The sequence below is a fragment of the Callithrix jacchus genome, chromosome 20 (assembly GCF_049354715.1).
Source record: "Callithrix jacchus isolate 240 chromosome 20, calJac240_pri, whole genome shotgun sequence".
NCBI classification, from domain to species: Eukaryota; Metazoa; Chordata; class Mammalia; order Primates; family Cebidae; genus Callithrix; species Callithrix jacchus.
In genome coordinates this window covers 25,225,357-25,246,342 of record NC_133521.1, presented here as the reverse complement: position 1 = coordinate 25,246,342, position 20,986 = coordinate 25,225,357, and the positions used below count along the sequence as shown (strand labels likewise).

The window sequence follows — 20,986 nt, the reverse complement described above, 5'->3', positions numbered from 1 at the left end:
AGATAGGAGGAGAAAAGGAGAGCAAGGGCCAGTGAGTGTGGTTATACGTCTCTGTGAGTGCCTATCTGCGCCTCTCCGAGCCTGTTGTCTCGTGTATGTGCATGTGTCTGTCTCCCAGAGAAGCTATGCTCAGACAGACAGACAGACAGAAAGGGATCCCAGACTTGGTATCTATGAATGAAAGCCTCAGACCCTAAAGTTGCTCTCAGCAAGATGTACCAGGCCCCACGGCAAGAGCGAAAAGGCAGCAGCAAGATGCTGATGGCCTGAGAGGTGTCAACGTCAAAGGTGCCAACATGAGGAGGATGGCCTCCTCTCCCAGCAGGGGGCATGCTGCAGCCCCTGAAGACCACCAGGCACAGTCCTGATCAGAAACCAGTGTGATTCCATTGCCATTCACCTGTGAGGTTTGGAAAGAGAGGAGCCTGTCTGAAGAGGAGCCCCTCAGGCCACCAAGCTGCCTGGGTGCCCATCCTCAGATCATGCAGCCCCAGCTGGGACCCCACCTTGCCCCCAGGTCCCTGGTGGTACCCTGTGCCCCAAAGGAACAAGCCTCCGCATTCACCCTCCTGTCTTTGGGCTGAGAGTCTCCCCTCCATCTTCCCTGTATTCTTGAGGACTGTCTGATGCTTGCCAGAAACTAGGATCTGTTGGGCCGGGCAGCCAGGTTCTTTCTCCAGCCTCCTCTCCTCTGAGCATCTCAGGCTGGCAAGGCACTCCGAACCAGCTTATCTAATCATGGCCTGCCCCTGCTCCGAGGCTAGCAGCATCCCAGGTGTGTGGCTATGGGGGAGGCCTGGAGCCCTCACTCACTGCTGTGTTTTTGCTCCCTGCAGAAATCCAGAAGCTGGTGCTAGAGGGTCGTGTGGGCGAGGCCATCGAGACCACCCAGCGCTTCTACCCAGGGCTGCTGGAGCACAACCCCAACCTCTTCTTCATGCTCAAGTAAGTCTTGGGCACCCCCAACTCCCCTAGAGTTCAGCCCGCCTCAACTAGTGGTGGGAACATCAGCCTGGACCACAACCAGAGCACTGTTGCTCTGCTCCCTCCACAGGTGCCGGCAGTTTGTGGAGATGGTGAATGGGACGGACAGTGAGGTTCGCAGCTTGAGCTCCCGAAGCCCCAAGTCCCAGGACAGCTACCCTGGCTCCCCCAGCCTCAGCCCCCGACATGGCCCCAGTAGTTTCCACATGCACAACACAGGTCAGCTACTCTCCAGAGGGCTCTGGGAAGAACTGGTGTGGAGAGAGGCCATGCCACGTACCCTTTCCTGGGCTGTGCTCAGGCCTCACTGCTGGATTTGGGAGAAGGGAAATGGGACCACTGTGGTTATTCTTGGGGCTCCGCTTGATGGCAAGCTGCCCCTCCTCTTCTGACTGTCCCCCTGGCTTCCAGGAGCAGACAGTCCCAGCTGTAGCAATGGCATCACATCCACCAAGAGCAAACAGAACCACAGTAAATATCCTGCACCCAGCTCCTCATCCTCGTCCTCTTCCTCCTCGTCCTCCTCCTCCCCATCCTCCGTCAATTACTCCGAATCCAACTCAACAGACTCCACCAAGTCCCAGCCCCACAGCAGTACCAGTAACCAGGAGACCAGGTGCCTGCCTTGCTCTGCTTCCTCCTCTGCCTTCTGCCCTATGCCACCTGGGCCCACTGTAGTCTGTCCTTTGAGTGCTCTGCCCTTCACCCTCGGCCTCCATCTCAGGTCTGTGCCTGGAGTTCTAACTTTTGGCCCACCAGGCCAGACATCAGCTCTGGCTTCTGGCCCTCCCCATGATTTAGCTGCACTTTCCTTGGCCTTGGGTTTCTCCAGAGGCTCCAGTGATGCCAGGCTGAGGATGGATGTGGTCTCCTCCAAAGAGGCAGGGCCTGTGAGAACCCTCAGGGTCCATCATGAAGGAGCTTTCCCTGGTCTGGCTCTGTAGACAGCCAGGTTGGACAAGCAGGGGAAGCTAAGCTGCAGGCTAGAGTGGCTCTCAGCATCCCCAGGTATGCCTCAAGACTAACCTGGGTTTGGCTCCTAACCAAGGTCACAGAGATGCCCATGGGGGCCATGGGGCCCAGTCATTAGGATGGGGGATATGTAGAAGAGGTATGTGAACTCAGAGGAGGACCAGGGAGGGGAGAATCACAGAGGCAGCACTGGGACAAGGATGGGAATCAGGTGACAGGCCTTTGAGGACAGCTGGTGTCACAGTAGGGACCAAGTGCTGAAGACTTGGAAGCTTCAGCTGTCCTTTCATGCTCCTGGGGGGTCCTTGGTTTACCCACAGCAACTCATGGCTAGAGCTTGAAAGGAGGCCCAACCAGGCTGCTCCAACCACACCCCCTGGGCCAACTACCACCTCAACCCTTCCCCACAGCGACAGTGAGATGGAGATGGAGGCAGAGCACTACCCCAACGGTGTGCTCGGAAGCATGTCCACGCGCATTGTTAATGGTGCCTACAAGCATGAGGACCTGCAGACAGATGAGTCCAGCATGGGTGAGAGCCATGGTCTGGTGTGATATCTCTGAGGGCAATGTGCAGTCTGGGTGCCGAGCTTGGTATGATATTCTCTGAGAGGGCAGTGTGCAGTCTGGGTGCCAAGCCTGGTGTGATATTCTCTGAGACGGCAGTGTGCAGTCTGGGTGCCCTCTTCCCCTGAGAGGGTGCTGGGGTAGGCAGGCTTTGACATCTTGAGAAGCTCCAGCCAGACCTGGTCCACTGCCTCCTTAGTCAATTGTGGATGGGTCCTTGAGGTGGCTCCAAATGTAAGAAGGCCATGGCCTGTGCCAAGACCACAACAGTGTACCAATGTTTGAGGAAGAGGGACGCTTCAAAGTCATCCCTGACCCATAGACTGTGCCAAGTGGACTAAGAGAAGAACACCTTGACTGTAGCTGCCCCACCTGTTCCTCCCAGCCCTGCCTGCCTCTGGCAGAAGCTGCAGCCCACCCGGGGTCCTTCCTGCCCCACCCCAGTCCTGCCCTTCCCTTCTCACCCCTCCTAACATGTTCTCCACTGGGTTCTGGATGCAGATGACGGGCATCCTCGGCGGCAGCTCTGCGGGGGCAACCAGGCTGCCACAGAAAGGATCATTCTGTTTGGCCGCGAGTTGCAGGCATTGAGTGAGCAGTTGGGCCGGGAGTATGGCAAGAATTTGGCCCACACAGAGATGCTGCAGGTAAAGGATGAACTGGGCCTCAGGCAGAGCAGGCCCCCCCATTTGGTAGTAGGGCAGGGTGGCTCTGGGAGAGTCAGGGGGGCAGCAGGAAAGAGTGGGCTCCAGTCAGGTCTGCAGAGGGAAGTGGGGCATCCGGGCCCACTGGACATGCGCCCTCCACACTCAGGTTCTGGGGAAAGTACAGCCTGCCCAACCCTACACCCTACATTTCAGTCTGGGCACCATGCAGGACCCTGTCTCCCTTTGGAGCCATGGGGAGCAGGGCAGGCTATAGTGTGTGCCACAGTCCTTTCAAGAATTCCCTGTCCCTTAGGATGCCTTCAGCCTGCTGGCATACTCAGACCCCTGGAGCTGCCCAGTTGGCCAGCAGCTTGACCCCATCCAGAGGGAACCTGTGTGTGCTGCCCTCAACAGTGCCATTTTAGGTGAGTGAATCTATTTATTTTATTATTATTAAAGACAGAGTCTGCTCTGTAGCCCAGGCTGGAGTACAGTGGCACAATCTTGGCTCACCACAATCTCCACCTCCGCCTTCCGGGTTTAAGCGATTCTCGTGTCTCAGCCTCCCAAGTAGCTGGGACTAAGATGTGTGCCTGGCTAATTGTTGTATTTTCAGTAGAGATGAGGTTTTGCCATGTTGGCCAGGTTGGTCTCAAACTCCTGGCCTCAGGTAATCTACCCGCTTCAGCCTCCTAAAGTATTGGGATTACAGGTATGAGCCACCACGCCTGGCCTAGGTGAGTGGATCTACCAAAAGCAGAAGCTGGCCCTGCCCCAATTGGCCTCAGAAAGAGCTGATGTTTTCCATATTGGGGCAGCAAGCTCTGCACAGGCCCTCTCTGGTGACTCATAGGACTTGTGGGCTCCATGGTTGAATCTAAACCCTGACCTCCTTCTGCGCAACTGAGTTCATGATGGGTCCTAGGCCATGACTGGACCCAGGCCAGCGTAGAGCTAAGGTCCTCAAATTCCTGGCATGACTTCAGGGCCATAGCCTGGTGGCTGGGACACACTTACACAGAGGTACTGAGCACTCTGTTTCAAGAGAATCTGTCCACTGCCCCTCTTTCCACCCCCAAGGGAACTTTGACCTGGACAGGGTGGTGACCAGGCCTTGTCTTTCCTCCACAGAGTCCCAAAACCTGCCAAAGCAGCCCCCTCTGATGCTCGCCCTGGGCCAGGCATCTGAGTGTCTCCGACTCATGGCCCGAGCAGGCCTAGGATCTTGCTCCTTTGCCAGAGTTGACGACTACTTGCACTAGCTGACCATGCTGGCTGGCTCTGGCTGGTCCTCCTCTGGCTGGAGCTGCCCTGCCCTCCATAGGCACCTGGTGCAGGGACTCGGAAGCCATGGGTAGAGTCCACTCCTCCTGCCTGGCCTTTCCCCGCTCCCTTTCCTTCCTCCCTCCTTCCTTCTTTCCTTCCTTCCTCCCTCCCTCCCTCTCTCTCTCTCTCTCTCTCTCTCTCTTCTTCCCGCCCCTTCCTTCCCTCCCTTCCCTTCCTTCCTCTGCCCACGACCCCCCTCAGTCTCTCTCTCCCCTTCACATGCAGCGGCCTGTGACACAGTATTGGCTGGTTACTCTCATGTAGCGCCTTCTATTTTGAAAGAGGGGTTTTGTTTTGAGGAGGGGTTGGGGTTTTTAAATTTTTTTTCTCCTGACTGAGCCACCAGTATTTATCTCTGGAGAGTTTGTGCTGAGCTGGTTTCTGCTAATTTAGTGATGAAGCCTATCCAAGTTGGTGATAGCTTATTATTTTCATAAGTAAAAAACAAATGAGATTATATATATATATATATATGAATATATATATTAAAAAGACAGTATTTATCGTAGCATTAGTGGTCCAGCACCTCTTGGGTGAGGCTGTCCAGGCACCGTGTTTTGAGTCCAACTCATTAAAAAAGAATCATCTCTGTCACCACAGCCAAGTGATTTACTTTTTTGTTCCCCATTTTTTGAGCTACAGGCCAAGCTACAGCCTAGGGAACCCAAATAAGGTTTGGCGGGCCACTTAGTGGGCATGGTAGGTTGGTTTATAGCACCCCAAGAGCTGTGGGTCCCTAGGCCCCTGAGACCTGGACAGAGCGGAGAACTATAGGGCCAAGGGTCCACAGAAGTGATAACTTGGCCCAGGGCCACACAGCAGAGCTAGAGGGTCCTTGGCCAGCACTCTGTCTACCACTCTACCCCACTTCCCACCGTCTGCCTTGCTCCCCTTTCCACCCTTTTCAATACTCTACCTTCCCTTGTCATTAAGATGGCCAAATAATACATTTACTAAATTGATTGCCTGGAAACTACCTGCCTTCAACGTGAAAGCTTCTGTGTGTCAGGCTGCCGGAAAGAAGACTCCATTCCCAGGACAGAGACCCTTGAGTACCAGGGCTGCTTTCTTCCTGCCTAGATCTTCACCATCTCTGCACAGCTCTGAAAGAATGAATGCTTTTTGTTGAGAAACCAGTACCTTGTGAAGGCAGGTTCTTGGGCTGCTACTCCAGGGAGTGAATAGGATCCTTGGTCCCCTAGGCCAGACTTCACTGCCACTGTGCCAGACAGCTCCCTGCAGCTGGACCCCAGCCACTCTTAGGAAAGACTGTTGGGAGTATTTGCTGGCCAGAGATGGGACTCCATCAGCTTTACAGATGTCCCGCCAGCTGTTTCAAATAGATCCTCAAAGCTGGTGGAGTAAAAATGGTCTCGCTACCATTGGGGAATCAGGAAAGGAAGGGCTAAGATGGCTGCCAGGACTTGGGTGGCCCATCTGTGGAGAGGACTGGCTGCTCTGGAGGAGAGGGAGGAAGCCTACGCAGAGGAGCACCAGGATGGGCTGGAGTTTCCATATGTGCTTCACAGTGGGGGGAAGTGCACAAGCCACCCATGCAAAGAGTAGGGTCAGCCATGGCAAGGCCAGAAGTTGAACTTTCAGTCTCTGCCTGAATCTGGGCTGTGCAAGCTCCTGCTCCATATTGGTGGACATGGGAATGGTTGGTGTGGCCTGAGATATTCATTGCTCACCAGGCCTCCCTGGGCCCACAGTTGGGCAACAAGAAAAATGATTGAATTGGACCAACTGCTGGCCCTGTGCTCTCAGAATTCTGCCTTGGGAGATGATCCTATAGCTGCTGCTTTTCCTTGGTCGTTGGGGGTGGCAGCCCATAAACCATGGTCTGTTGGGAGGCGTTGTCCTGTCTGTAAAGGAAATTGATCTCCTGTGCCAGCCTGGGGCTACCTAGCTCCCAAACCCAGAGGTTAGAAACATCACAGTCTAGCAGGATTGGGAATTAAAACCACAGGCTTTTGCAGCTGGAATGGGGTTCAATGAACATCTCCCCTGTTCCTCTCCTGCTACAGATAACGGAACAGGCCCAAGAGATTAAGTGACTTGGCTAAAGTCACACAGCAAATTAATAGCAGAGCCAGGACTATCCCTTATCCCTGTGGGTTGGGCAACACCGTTTATTTAGTCCTGAAACTGAATGGCAGATAAGCCCCATGATGGGTTAGGCTGATGTGCATGCCCTCCTGCAGTATCTGAGTAGCTGCTACCTTCAGGGGTGTGTCAGGGATGAGGATGGGTGCCTGGGCTTAGGTTGTGGAGTGGCTGAGAGGGGACCCAGGAGGGCTCAGGACAGCTGTGTGCCGCATGGGGTTGGGTGTCTGCCTGGCTCGCACTCAGTACCCATGGCCACCTCCCCATTTTCTGTGCCTTATCTCACTGTTTCAGCTGAGTCCAAGTTGTTTACTCTGTTCCTCTCCAGAGGGGCTCTCGGTCCCAGTTGGACAGCTCACCTTTGGGACATAAGCCTTTGCCCCACAAGCCGTGGAGAGGGCCAAAACCAAGCTGCTTGAGCCCATTCTCTTGCTGATAGTCCAGGCCTGCCTGCCAGCCAGAGGTGCCCCTTATGCACACCCAGTCCTACCAGCCTGCTTCCAGGAGCCTAGAGTGGGAAAGGTACCTGGGAAGAGCCCTGGTAAAGGGCTGGACCTGACCCGTGGGGGCAGGAGAAAGACCTGGCTTTGGTTGTCCAGCCCTGGGGAGCAGCCTTTCCTGCTCACTTTCTGCTTGTGGCACCAAATTGTCACTCATTCCAGAACGAAAACCAGCAGGGCACTCATAGCAAGCCAGAACCCCTATCCCCATTCACATGGGTCTGTGGCTGGGTGCAGGCCATCAAAACAGGGACACCACGAGACAGAAGTGGGGACTGCCTGGTCACCCAGCACCTTCCCACTCCTTAAGCAAGCACAAAGAAGTGAGGCAGAGAACTGTCAGAGCTGAAAGTTCCTTTGGTTGCTCACAACTCAGGTATGCACGCCGTGTGGCAGCCAGGCAGTGGAGCCCTACTATACCGCCAGTCTCGTGCACCCAGACCTGTGACCACATTGTGGCCTCTGGCTGCCTCAGGCATTTGCCCCTTTGCATCGGGTTTTCCTCTATTAGTAACTACAGCTGAAATAGACACCCTCCACATTGTGCACGCTGGTTCTGCCTTTGTCCTTGAGAGTTGATACTTGGCATTAGCATGAAACTTGTGGGTGTGGGAGGGTGGAGAGAGAACTCTAACACAAAATATCCTATTAAAATTGTACTTGAGATTGAAAAAAAAACCACCTGTTGTATTTTGACAGAATTATTTTTATTAAAATACACATCCATGAGCAGTCGTGTGTTTGGTCTCTGTTTTGAATCTTATTGAAGTTGGCACCCCTTCTGTGACACATCCTGTCCTGAATGATTTGGGGCCCTTCCCAGCCTCTCAAGTGCCCAGGCCCTTGGGTGCCTCCTCAGGGACCCTTGAAACTGTGTATTTGTAAGACCCCAGAGAGGACTGATACTTAAAACCTCAATTCTCTCTTGAAATGACTTTCGTCTTAGGCAAGGAAAAAGTAGTAAATTCAACTAAGGAGCCTGGGTGCAGTGGATCATGCCTATAATCTCAGCACTTTGGGAGGTGGATCCCTTGAACTCAGGAGTTCAAGAACAACCTGGGCAACGTGGTGAAAACCTGTCTCTACAAAAAATACAAGTTAGCTGGGCATGATGGCACATTCCTGTGGTTCCAGCTATTCAGGAGGCTGAGGTGGGAGGATCACTTGAGCCCAGGAGGTCAAGACTGCAGTGAGCTAAAATCGTGCCACTGCACTCCAGCCCGGGCAACAGAGTGAGACCCTGTTTCAAAAAAAAGAAATGAAAAAAATTCAGCTAAAGAAAGGTGGGCCACAAGAACTTCTCCCCACAAAAAACAAGGTATCAGGAATACATTCCAGGACCAGGTCCAGTGGCTCACACCTGTAATCTCAGCACTTTGTAATCCCAGCACTTTGAGAGGTCGAAGCAGGCAGATACCTGAGGTCAGGGGTTCGAGACCAGACTGGCCAACATGGTGAAACCCCATCTCTACTAAAAGTACAGAATTTAGCCAGGTGTGGTGCTGGGTACCTGTAATCCCAGCTACTCAGGAGGCTGAGGGAGGAGAATCGCTTGAACCCCAGAGGCAGAAGTTGCAGTGAGCCAAGATCACACCATTGCACTCCACCCTGGTGACCAGAGCAAAAGTCCATCCCCCTGCCACTGAAAAAAGAAAGGATGCATTCCAGGGCCAGGTGCAGTGGCTCATGCCTGTAATCCTAGCACTTTGGGAGGCCAAAGCAGGAGGATTGCTTGAACCCGGGGATATGAGACCAATCTGGGCAACATAGTGAGACCCTGTCTGTAGGGTCCAGCCCTACAGGGTTCTGTGAGTCCCTCCCAGTTGGTGCAGAGAAATTGTAGAAATAAAAGGCACAAGACATGGAGATAGAGAAGAGAGAGTTTGGGCCCAGGGGTCCACTGCTACCCAAATCGAGGAGACCAGCAGTGGCTCCGAATGGCAGACAAGCTCTCACTTTTATTGAGTTGCAAATCTGGGTACAGGGTAGGTAGGGTGTGGTCTTGGTGGTCGGAGACTGGGGGCAGGGTGGATAGGGCGTGGCAGTAATGGGGTCAAGCACATCACCTGTCATTCAGGTAGGGGCTCAGGAATTTCTGGCACCTGAAGTAAGGTAAGGAGTATAATGCATCAGCACTTTTTCCATACTTATCAAGAAAGAACTAAAACATTAAGATTTATATTACTATTACTGATTATCTTTTCTAAGAAAAAAGGAACCAGGTGCAGAAGCAGAACATGGGAGTAGACATGGAACGTGACCACCGAAGCACAGCATCACATAGAGACAGCTAACCCCTGGATGTGTACGGGTGTGTCTGACAGCCGTCAGGCCTTACCACAAGAGCTTGGAGAAGCAGAGTTTTCTCCAAACTTCCCTAGGAAGGAGATGTCTCAGCCATTTTGGACATCTCCTCTAACAGGCTAAATAGGGCGCTTTCACAGGGCTGGCACTGCTGCACAGCCGAGGCGCCCTCCAGCAGCCCTTATGTGGGCGTGAAAGAGGGCTTAAAGCATCTTGCCTTAGTGTCATTCATTTCACAATGTCGCCCCAGGTTCACACTTCCGACCTGAGAGGCATTAATAAAAAGAATTAAGATCACCTACGAATAACTAAGATCACGTATGAATAACTAATAATGCCGGGCGCGGTGGCTCATGCCTGTAATCCCAGCACTTTGGGAGGCTGAGGCGGGTGGATCATGAGGTCAGGAGATCAAGACCATCCTGGTCAACATGGTGAAACCCCGTCTCTACTAAAAGTACAAAAATTAACTGGGCATGGTGGCGCGCGCCTGTAGTCCCTTTTGCTCCTGCCTTGGTGCTTATGGGGTCTCCCCCCTACACCTGTCTCTACAAAAAGTCAAAAAATTGGGCAGGATGCAGTGGCTTACATCTATAATCCCAGTACTTTGGGAGGCCAAGGCGGGTGGATCATGAGGTCAAGAGATTGAGATCATCCTGGTCAACATGGTGAAACCCCATCTCTACTAAAAATACAAAAATTAGCTGGGCATGGTGGTGCACACCTATAGTCTCAGCTATTCGGGAGGCTGAGGCAGGAGAATTGCTTGAACTCAGGAGGCGGAGGTTGCGGAGAGCCAAGATTGCGCCATTACACTCCAGCCTGGGTAACGAGCAAAACTCTGTCTCAAAAAAAAAAAAAAAAAAAAAAAGTCAAAAAATTTAGCTGGGCATGTTGGTGTGTGCCTGTGGCCCTACCTCCTTAGGAGGCTGAGGTTGGAGGATTGCTTGAGCCTGGGAGATTTCAGGTTGCAGTGAGCCATGATCATGCCACTGCACTCCAGCCTGGGTGACAGAGCAAGGCCCTGTATTAAAAAAATAATAATACATTCCAAATATGCTCACCTCAAATACTGCACAAAGTTTTCTGGAGGTACCTCTTTTGTGGGCTTGTTTTTGGGGTATTTTATGAGACAAAGTCTTGCTTTGTTTCCCAGGCTGGAGTGCGGTGGCATGATTATGGCTCACTGCTACCTCAACTTCCCAGGCTCAAGTGATCCTCCCACCTCAGCCTCCTGAGTAGCTAGGACTATAGGTGTGTGTCACCATGCCTGGCTAATTTTTGTATTTTTTGTAGAGAATTTTCCCCATGTTGGCTAGGCTGGTCCCAAATTCCTGGGCTCAAGCAATCCTCCTGCCTTGTACTCCCAAAATACTGGGATTACAGGCGTGAGCCACGGTGCTCAGCCTGACGGGTACTGAAATTAGCTTCCTGCCTCTTGTGTGAGGAACAAGAGCTTGTGTTCAAAATCCTCACACAGACAGCCCTGTTTACTACCTCTCTCCGAGACTGTTTCCCCATCCTTAAAACACTGTAAATCCTTCTGCCCTGTGGAGGTAGGGGATTATAACAGATATACAGCAGTGCTTGGCACACAGGGACACACACAGTACACATGAGCATCCTTATGGAGAAAGGATGCCCACTGGTATGACTGGCCCACTCCTGCCTCCTCTGCCCCCAAGGCACCAGGGTTTAATGCAGAGGAGGTATACAGTAGATCATGCTGGTGTCCACCCGGAGGTGGTACTGGAGACAGACTGGAGTAAAAGAACCCAGGTAGGAGACTGCAAGGAGGGCTTTGAGAAATATTTAGGAGAGAATTGGAGGTACAAGATGAGTAACTGTGAGGGAAATAAAAGCAAGAGACAAGGCAAATGTAGACTTTGGTTGGGACTGACAGGATGGATAATGGTACCACAAAATAACACAGAACAGAAGAGAAAGGCAGTGGCTAAAAGTCACTGGAATTGGGAGGTTTGCCAAAGGAAAAGGGTTCTTCTTTGAGCTAGTAAGTTAGGAAAACTGTCTTATGGATGTTCACAGTGATTGCCACCAGCTAATTAAAAGCTCAAAATCCTGTGTTGAAATGTGTTGCTTAACCCTGCACTTTCCAAACTTAACATTACTACAGACTGTGTCACTCAGTAGAAATTTACAAGACTATTACTCTATAGAATGCTCTTAGGGAAGATATAGCATAGAGGGAAAGATGTGGGTTTTAGATTAAGCACTAAAGTCCTGGTTCTATATCAATAAAGCCAGAGTAGGCTCATTTTCCTCTAGACTAGTGGTTCTCAACTGAGAGTGATTTTGCTCCCACGGAGACATTTGGCAATGTCTGGAGATATTTTTGGTAGTCCCAGCTGGGCTTGGGGTGCTACTGGCATCTAGTGGGTAGAGCCAGGGATGCTGCCAAACATCCTACAATGCAGACTGCTCCCCCCCACCCCTGCCCAACAAAGAATGATCAGATCCAAAATGTCAATAGTGCCACTGTTGAGAAATCCTATTCAAGAAGAGTGGAACTCTGAACAATGACTAAGAAACAGATCAAACACAGGTGCAGTTCGACTCTGCCTCCCTTCGGCCTGGCTCTTGAGGATCCAGTAAAGGAGGAGATAAAAAACCCCATCAAAAGAGGGGGGGTTTAGAGGTTACAACTTCTCATGACTCTGGGAGCCTTCCATGCTCACAGAGGTGGTAGAAGTCCTGTCTCCTCCACTCAAAGCAGGGATAGCTCTGCTGCTAGTTAGCATATATCAGTAGGAACTGCCTCATGCTTAGTTAGATCAGCTGACATACTGTCATCACAGGCTGCTCTGAAATGATGGCTGGGAGACCATCCTAATGCCAGCTGAGTGGGGATCTAGATACTTAGCAGGAGGGTCAGACAAGAAGGGACGGGGGCTCCACATGCAGATACAAACCCCAACCACATTTCCCACACAGCCAGTTTTGTACTAAGGTCTACCAATTTCCTTACTTTACCGGACAGTCTGCTATTCACTATGTGGGGGGGCATAGGCTTCAGTAAAGAGGCCAAGGAGACTGAGGTCACAGTATTGAAGAAAGAACACTGATATTTAAGGAACAACCAAAAACATCCAGAGGAAGAAGAGCCCAGACAGGCACCTGAGAAACCGGAAAAACGAGTCACTGGGAGTCAGAGAGCTAGGATGTCTGACGAGTTCAAAAAAACTGGCCTTCTGCAGAAATGACGTTATCCAACACGAAAAACCGTCTTTCACTCCAGGACAGCCAAGGCTAACCACAACTCCTAAGACCTGGTTCTTGACGCCGGTCGCCGGACCGGAGAGAAGCCAAGCTTGGGAAACCGCGGGCTCCGCCGCCTTCGCGGCCGGAAATGAACAACCTAAGCCTCCCAGTTAGGCTACCTAAGCCCCGCCCCCAACGAGCCAGCAAGCGCAGTTCCCGGCCACGGCCCTTCCCAGAGCAGGCCCACCCCCGTTACAGAGCAGGCGCAGTCCTCCTGCCGTCCCGCCCCTCCTTTTCCAGAGCCCACCGTTCCTTAGAAACCAGGCTGCGCGTTCTCGGTGGCGGCGGGCTTGACTCCGGGGCCCGCGCATCCCCGCGAGCCTCCTTCAAGGCAGATACGTGGCCGCCGAGACCACTTTGGACCCGTGGTCACCAGTGCGGCACGCTGTGGGCGATGCCAGCGTGCCAGGTGAGAGACGGCCGGAGGCGGCGGTTGAGGGCGAAGGAGGGCATGGCGCGGCTGGGAGCCGGAGCCGGCAGGGCCTCCTCTGCGGCCCGGCGCCGGAGGTCGGAGGCGTGGACCCTCAGAGCCGGGGCTGGAGGGGGCTCGTTCCGACTGCCTGCGGGCGTGCGGAGTGGAGGGTAGCCTTGGGGTTCGCCCTTTCCACCCCCACAGGTTTGGTCGTAGAATTCTAGAATTTGGGATCCTGGAAGAACCTGAGACATAACTCATCCTTTTACCAGATGCAGAAACCTAGTCTTCCCCGCCCTGTGCCGAGCCGACCTCCTGCTATGTGGGATGGACGCTTTGTGGATGAGAATGTGTGAGGTGTAGAAGCTTCAGACAAAGGGCTCTTAGGATAGCTGGTTCATCCCCTTTCAGAATGAGACGGGACTTCTGAGGGAGAAATCTTTAAGAAAGGGGTATTCAGTTGACAGGTGGAAGACGGGACACCCCAGAAGGTGTGAGTGGTGTAGGCCACGTCTCAATGGCCCTGGCTTACCTTTGCTGCTGTGGAAGGAAGCAGATGGACTTGAGACAAAAGGTGAAGTGAGGTATTCACATCAAGGCCCCATCACACTTAAAAGGTGAGGGAGGAAGAGTGGCAGGGACATGAGGGCTTGGGAATGGTTGTGTGAAGAGCTTACCCTCTAGACTACAGCACCATCTAAAGAACAAGGCAGGGTAGAAGAGTTGAAAGCTGCACTGAATAGGCGTCAAGGAAGCTTATTTAACAGTCCTATTTATGTTCATTGTTCCCAGAATGTCATCCTGAGGGCAAGAAAGTGGATGCCTTTTTAAATGTCCAGAAAGAACTGGGGCAGGGCACCACCTTTGTGATCTATGGAGGCCCAAAAGCCTCTAAAGGAATAGCCCTTAGTGTCTGGCCCTTAAGTTGAAGAGAACAGCATTTAATTTAGAAAAGGAAGATACTTAAAGTTATTGTGATATGGAGCAATATAGAGAAGATGGCTGTCTTTGAATTGGGGAAGCTAGATTCATTCTTGATAAGAAACTTATTTCCTTCTGAAAAGCTACACCAGAGAACAAAAGAGTTTTAAGGCCATCCATTTTACGGAAAACAGGAAAAAAATTAACTGCTTTGGGATTGGGAGTTTAGAGAACCTGCCTGGACCAAGAGAGGAAAATTTTCAACAGACACTTTTGTGGGTTGAATCCTTATTTCACAGATAAAGATTCTGTTGTGAGAGGTGTTCTCTTACCACCTGGTTTTCCTATGGAATAATCATTGGTTTGGGTCTAATTCTTTCTTTATTTTTGAGACAGAGTCTCATTCTGTCACTGAAGCTGGAGTGCACTGGTGGGATCTCGGCTCACTGCAACCTCTGCCTCCCAGGTTCAAGCGATTCTCCAGACTCAGCCTTCCGAGTAGCTGGGACTACAGGCATGCACCACCATGCCCGGCTAATTTTTGCATGTTTAGTAGAGAAGGGGTTTCACCATGTTGGCCAGGTTGGTCTCAGACTCCTGACTTCAGGTGACCTGCCTACCTTGGCCTTCCAAAGTGCTGGGATTACAGGTGTGAGCCACCATGCCCAGACCTCATTATTACTTTTATTTGCTAGGGCAATGGATATTTGATTTCTATAGTAACACTAGAACCCAATGGTAGTAGAACTAGCAATTTTTTTAAAAGCATCCCCTGACCCAAAACTTAAAAAGTAAGAGTATGTGATTTTTAAAAGATCGTCCCTGATTCTAATTACCAAAGTCAGTTAGTCCCTAGCTTGATAAAAACTAATTTTCTATTTACATTGACTTTGCAGCAGGTTTTTCCCCTTGCCCTGATAAGAAGATAGGGTGGAAGTATAATAATGTTAACAGGTGAAATCAGTATAATGAAGAAAGCTTTGAGCCAGGCACGGTCACTCATGCCTGTAATCCTAGCACTTTTGAGAGGCCGAGGTGGGTGGATCACTTGAAGTCGGGAGTTTGAGACTAGCCTCACCAACATAGTGAAAACCCATCTCTACTAAAAATACAAAATTAGCTGGGCATGGTGGTGGGTGCCTGTAATCCCAGCTACTTGGGAGGCTGAGGAATGAGAATCGCTTGAACCTGGGAGGCAGAGGTTGCTGTGAGCCATGATGGTGCCACTGCACTCCAGCCTGGACAAGAGCTAAACTCCATTTCAAAAAAAAGAAAAAGAAAACTTTGTCTTGGGTTCATAAAAATTTAGCGCCATACCATAACTATGGGTATTGTGGCTGTGCTTTTTACTGACTTTTCTTGCACCTGGGGGTTATTTTGTATAAATACCTCAGGAGATAAAATGGGGCATTATCAGAAGCAGTTGTAACCTGTGCGGAAAATCAGCACTGTTAACCAAATTCTGTCAGAAAGGCTTCATGAAAATCACTGTGTCCTGTGCAGAAGCCTTCATTACTTTCAGGTTGACCCAGAGGAACGTAAGACAAGTAGGCCAAATTCAAGGTAAAATAGAAGCGAGCAGTTGCCATCTGTGGAACTGGATGGAGTTGGGGAGGGTGTTTTGAACATGGGCACAAATACTTTCTTGTGTGAGCTTTTGGAGAGGGTACTGCTTAAATACGGCTGCAATATGCCCTGTGGATTTGTGTGTGTTTTCTGAGCTCCAATCAGAAAAACACTTGTTTTCAGAAAAGGGTAGACTTACAAAGGACTCTCAAAAGTCCTAGTTGCTACGACAGTGAAACCTTTAACAAATAATTACTTCTATGCCATTTTCTGTAGCAGCTGAGGGCAGTTATCATATCTGGCCTGTAATAAAGTAATCAACAGTGTTTGACAGGCCAACCATGAGGAAACCCTACCAGATAAACCAGCAGTGCTAACAGAACCTACTTTCAGTGAACTGATTTTCTAGTTTTCCCACAAGAGAAGAAATGGAATGGGAATGCAGTGTCATCTGATGTTAGAAGTTGAAATGCAGAGGCTGGTGTTCGGAGAACACAGGAATCGGAGAGACCACTAACTTAGAAACAGGAAAAGTACCTTTCTGATGCCTGAAAAGTCATTCATGCATATTTATTTGTAAATGTTTATTCATTTTTGAGACAAGGTCTTGCTCTCTCACCAAGGCTGGAGTACAGTGGCATGATCATAGCTCACTGCAGCCTCTAACTCCTAGGCTTAAGTAACCCTCCCACCTCAGCCCCCTAAGTAGCTGGAACCACGATGCATGCCACCACACCCAGCTAATTAAAAAAAAATTTTTTTTTTGTAGATATGCTGGTCTCTATAACGGGGGGTGTCCAATTCTAGAACAAATCCACATTGGAATTAGAGTACATCTAGGAAAAAACAGAATTGGAGATTTTGTTATTTTCAATAACTTATATACAGTATAATAATGGAACTTATATTCAAAAGTAGTAGATTAATATTAGCAAACTTAAAAGTAAACTTAAATTTGTAGTCTAAAAGTTGTTATTACTTGAAAATTTAAATGGCAGGTGTTTTTAAAAAGTGAGAATGAAAGCTACTTGAAAAGCTTGGGCTCATGAAAGTCAGAATGATAAGAGATACTGAGAAAAACATGAAAGCAGTAAGACTTCCCTACACTCTAACATCCGTTTGTAAATTAGACATTGGATCAGGAATGAGCTCAATAAAGTACCTTGTCTTCAAAGATAAAGGAAATGAAAGTTTTCTCTCATGGTGATATGAATAAACATTTAGAAAATATGGATTAGAGCGGGGCTAATCCCAGCACTTTGGGAGGCTAAGGCCAGCGGATCACAAGGTCAGGAGATTGAGACCAGCCTGGCTAACGTGGTGAAACCCCGTCTCTACTAAAAATACAAAAAATTTGCCCGGTGTGGTGGCACACGCCTGTAGTCCCCTCTACTTGGGAGGCTGAGGCAGGAGAATCACTTGAACCCGGGAGGTGGAGGTTGCAGGGAGCCAAGATTACACCATTGCACTCCAGCCTAGGCTACAGAGCGAGACTCCGTCTCAAAAAAAAAAAAAAAAAAGGAGGGGCCGGGCGCGGTGGCTCAAGCCTGTAATCCTAGCACTTTGGGAGGCCGAGGCGGGTGGATCACGAGGTCAAGAGATCGAGACCATCCTGGTCAACATGGTGAAACCCTGTCTCTACTAAAGATACAAAAAATTAGCTGGGCATCGTGGCGCATGCCTGTAGTCCCAGCTACTCGGGAGGCTGAGGCAGGAGAATTGCCTGAACCCAGGAGGCGGAGATTGCGGTGAGCCGAGATCGCGCCATTGCACTCTAGCCTGGGTAACAAGAGCGAAACTCCGTCTCAAAAGAAAAAAAAAAGGAGTTGCAAGTATTGTTTTTGCCCTAGGTACTGTCATTTCTCAAGGTTGCTGGTGATAAAATGTATATACTCTTTGGGACCCTGGATAGTCTTCAAATTGATGCGAACATAGCTCACTCTTTCTCTGCTACCTCTCAAAATCATTCCCAAGAGCTTCTGTAAAGGTTTCTATCCTCTATAATCAAGGATTCGGAATGAAGGCAGTGAGAAATGGGAACCGAGTACTTAGTGTGTTCTTCCTTTCTGGCCTGGGTTAACCAAATTGTCAGCTCTCAATTTCTCATGAGAAGAGATAACCCAAAATAGAACCCAAAACACTTATACTTGGTTTTGAGATTTTACTGTCTCACTTTTTAACCTCAAAATCTTTATTATTTTACTTAGGATGATAACCTTAGGCAAATTATGAAATTTCTGGATCATAATTTTTTTTTTTTTTTTTTTTTTGAGACGGAGTTTCGTTCTTGTTACCCAGGCTGGAGTGCAATGGCACGATCTCGGCTCCTGGGTTCAAGCAACTCTCCTGCCTCAGCCTCCTGAGTAGCCAGGATTACAGGCACGCGCCACCATGCCCAGCTAATTTTTTTGTATTTTTAATAGAGACGGGGTTTCACCATGTTAACCAGGATGGTCTCTATCTCTTGACCTTGTGATCCACCTGCCTCGGCCTCGCAAAGTGCTGGGATTACAGGCGTGAGCCACTGTGCCCGGCCAATTTTTTTTTTTGAGACAGTGTTTATCTCTGTCACCCAGGCTGGAGTGTACTGGCATGATCCCAGCTTACTGCAGTGTCCACCTCCTGGGTTCAAGCGATTCTTGTGCCTCAGCCTCCCGAGTAGCTGGGATTACAGGCATGCGCCATCATGCCTAATTTTTGTATTTTTAGTAGATGTGGTGTTTCATCATGTTGACCAGGCTGGTCTTGAACTCCTGGCCTGAAGTGATCTGCTCACCTCGGCCTTCCAAACTGCTGGAATTACAGGCGGCAGCAACCCTTCCTGGCCTCTGGACAATAATTTCTTAATAACAGGAAGCAAAATGAAAATGTCATAAATATATAACAGTAGAGAATGAAAAGCTAGTTCATATGGTCAGTGGCTGTGATATTGTGAAATACATATTTGGTCTTCTGTCTGTTTCCTGGCATGAAATTTCAATAGGTTGGTACAAAAGTAGTTGTGGTTTTTGCCATTACTTTGTGAAACTGTAATTGCTTTTGCACCAACCATAATCCCTGAAATCTCCTGAGTGATGGTTTTTTGTATGCTAATGAGTTGACTGGTGGCTGGCAGCTCCTGGGTAGTTTCAGGATGGGGACTGGTCACAGGAAACATCAAAGCATGATTAGAGGTGGGATTTTTAGCCCCACTCCCCAACCTTTGAGGAGGAGAGATGGACTGAAGGTTAAGTTGATCATCAATGGCCAATGGCTTCATCAATCATGCCTAGTTAATGAAGGGGCATGAAACACAGCCGGGGCATGAAAGCTCCAAGCCCCTTCACCCATACCTCGCCCTATGTACCTTCTTAATCTCTATCCTTTGTAATATTCTTTATAATAAACCGGTAAATAGAAGTGTTTCCCAGAGTTCTGTGAGCTGCTCTAGCAAATTAGTTGAACTGAAGGAGGGAGTCATAGAATCCCCAATCTGTAGCCCATCAGGCAGAGGCACAGGTGAAACAGCCTGGGGCTTTTGATGGCATTGGAAGTGGGGGAGGGGAAGTCTGTGGGACTGAGCCCTCTACCTGTGGGATCTGATGGCAATTCTTCCATTGTCAGACTTGACTGCAGAATTGCTTGCTTCCTTGGTGTGTGGGGAGAAACTGCCACACATTTGGTCATCCATGTCGATTGTTGTGTGAAAGCAGAGGAAAAACAATTTGAGTTTGTCTTGCCACTTTCACAATTGACCTATCTATTTAAGATAGATATGGATATCTGTTGAAGATAGATGGAGTCTTGCTCTGTCACCCAGGCTGGAGTGCAATGGTGTGATCTTGGTTCACTGCAACCCCCTCCTCCTGGGTTCAAGTGATTCTCCTGCCTCAGGCACCCAAGTAGCTGGGATTACATGCGCGTGCCACCACACCTGGCTAATTTTCATATTTTTAGTAGAGATAGGATTTCATCATGCTGTCCAAGCTGCTCTCAAACTCCTGACCTCCGGTGATCCACCTGCCTTAGCCTCCCAAAGTGCTGGGATTACAGGCGTGAGCCACCATGCCTGACCCATCCTGTCTTTTGTGTCCGAGTACTTTCTTACCTTTAGCAAAACAAGACATTCCAGGTTCATCTTGTATTTTGCCTGCCCCAGCCCCTGATACTGCCTGTTTCTCTGAAAAGTCCTGGTTGCTTTTGGGGTGCTGCTTCTCCTAGGACCTTTCAGAGGACAGACGCTAGGGAATATATATATCCAATTTACATGCATCAATAAATTAATCACAATACATGAACAACACAAATTTCAAACAAACAGTACCAAAGTAGCTCCTATTGTATTTATTGTAGTACTTGTACTCCTAATAGAGATGGGTCTATATTTTAAAAAGTAAACCCTCTTAAAAATTTTTTGCTGGTGTAAATGAGGATATAAACTCATCTTCTGAGAGACTTCACCCTCTGGCACTATTAAAATTGGTATGTGAGTGGGGAGGATGATGGCAGGGACCACTAGTGAACCAAACAGTAATGAGGTTACCTGGATAATGTGTGTGTGTGTGTGTGTGTGTTTGAAAGATTATACACCGCTGGGCCCAGTGGCTCATGCCTGTCATCTCAGCACTTGTGGAGGCTGAGGCGGGAGGATCACTTGAGGTCAGGAGTTCGAGATGAGCCTGGCAACATGGTGAAACCCCATCTCTACTAAAAATACAAAAATTAGCCGGGTGTAGTGGCGGGCGCCTGTAATCCCAGCTTCTTGGGAGGCTGAGGACTGCACTCCAACCTGGGCAACACTCCATCTCAAAAAAGTGGCGGGGGGGGGGACTATAAAGATGTTAAATGTCCCCCCTACCCCACCCCACCTTAAAAAAAAAAAAGAAAGGTCTTAAATGTTGCTTTCTAAGGCTATTTCTCATTGACAGGTAGTTTTGACCCTTAGGTAGGGTTTCTTTGGTGGTGCTTGATGGACAGCAAGTATATTGTAGGATGTTCCATGTGGCTAGTTGTTTGGCAGGGTGGCTCCTGTAGGAAATGATTCTCTCTGAAAGGCCCTTCTGGGGGTGACTCTGGGAGCATGTGAGATTGTGTAATTGTCCTGCTAGGCATCCTCTGATTGTCAGGGAGAAGGGGGATGGAAGAGAAGTCAGTCATACTTCCGGTTGCTTTTCAGCCTTTTGCATTTATATTCCTGAACTCACATTCAGAAGCTCACGGAGCACAGCTTGTATTTTGGAGCAATGGGGAAGATGATTTAACAGTATTACTTATTTAATGTTATTTTCAAAATAAATCACTATAATTCAACGACTGTTCTCGTTCTGTTAGCCCTGGGCTTGCTCCTGTTCATGGCTCATGGTAGTTATTTTTTCTTTTCTTTTTTTTTTTTTTTTTTTTTTTTTGAGATGGAGTTTTGCTCT

General features: G+C 49.5%; 2 protein-coding genes across 16 annotated transcripts in view; both read left to right on the top strand.

The window, feature by feature from the left end:
* The window catches only part of RANBP10 (RAN binding protein 10), a 90,539-nt gene extending 85,613 nt beyond the window's left edge, over positions 1 to 4,926 (top strand). The window contains exons 8-14 of one of the 2 annotated variants that reach the window (XM_008986073.5): positions 837 to 945; positions 1,055 to 1,203; positions 1,396 to 1,600; positions 2,367 to 2,488; positions 3,025 to 3,170; positions 3,484 to 3,595; positions 4,302 to 4,926. In XM_008986073.5, coding sequence (XP_008984321.1) covers positions 837 to 945; positions 1,055 to 1,203; positions 1,396 to 1,600; positions 2,367 to 2,488; positions 3,025 to 3,170; positions 3,484 to 3,595; positions 4,302 to 4,432 — 974 coding nt within the window. In that variant the 3' untranslated portion in view covers positions 4,433 to 4,926. Of the gene's footprint in view, positions 1 to 836; positions 946 to 1,054; positions 1,204 to 1,395; positions 1,601 to 2,276; positions 2,489 to 3,024; positions 3,171 to 3,483; positions 3,596 to 4,301 lie in introns of both variants that reach the window. The other variant, XM_002761076.7, reaches the window with a different exon arrangement.
* A 7,997-nt stretch (positions 4,927 to 12,923) lies between these two features.
* The window catches only part of GFOD2 (Gfo/Idh/MocA-like oxidoreductase domain containing 2), a 48,223-nt gene continuing 40,160 nt past the window's right edge, over positions 12,924 to 20,986 (top strand). For all 14 annotated transcript variants that reach the window (XM_008986070.6, XM_078357476.1, XM_054248843.2 and 11 more), the window contains exon 1: positions 12,924 to 13,094. The gene's annotated coding sequence lies outside the window, so the exon portion shown is untranslated. The remainder of the gene's footprint in view (positions 13,095 to 20,986) is intronic.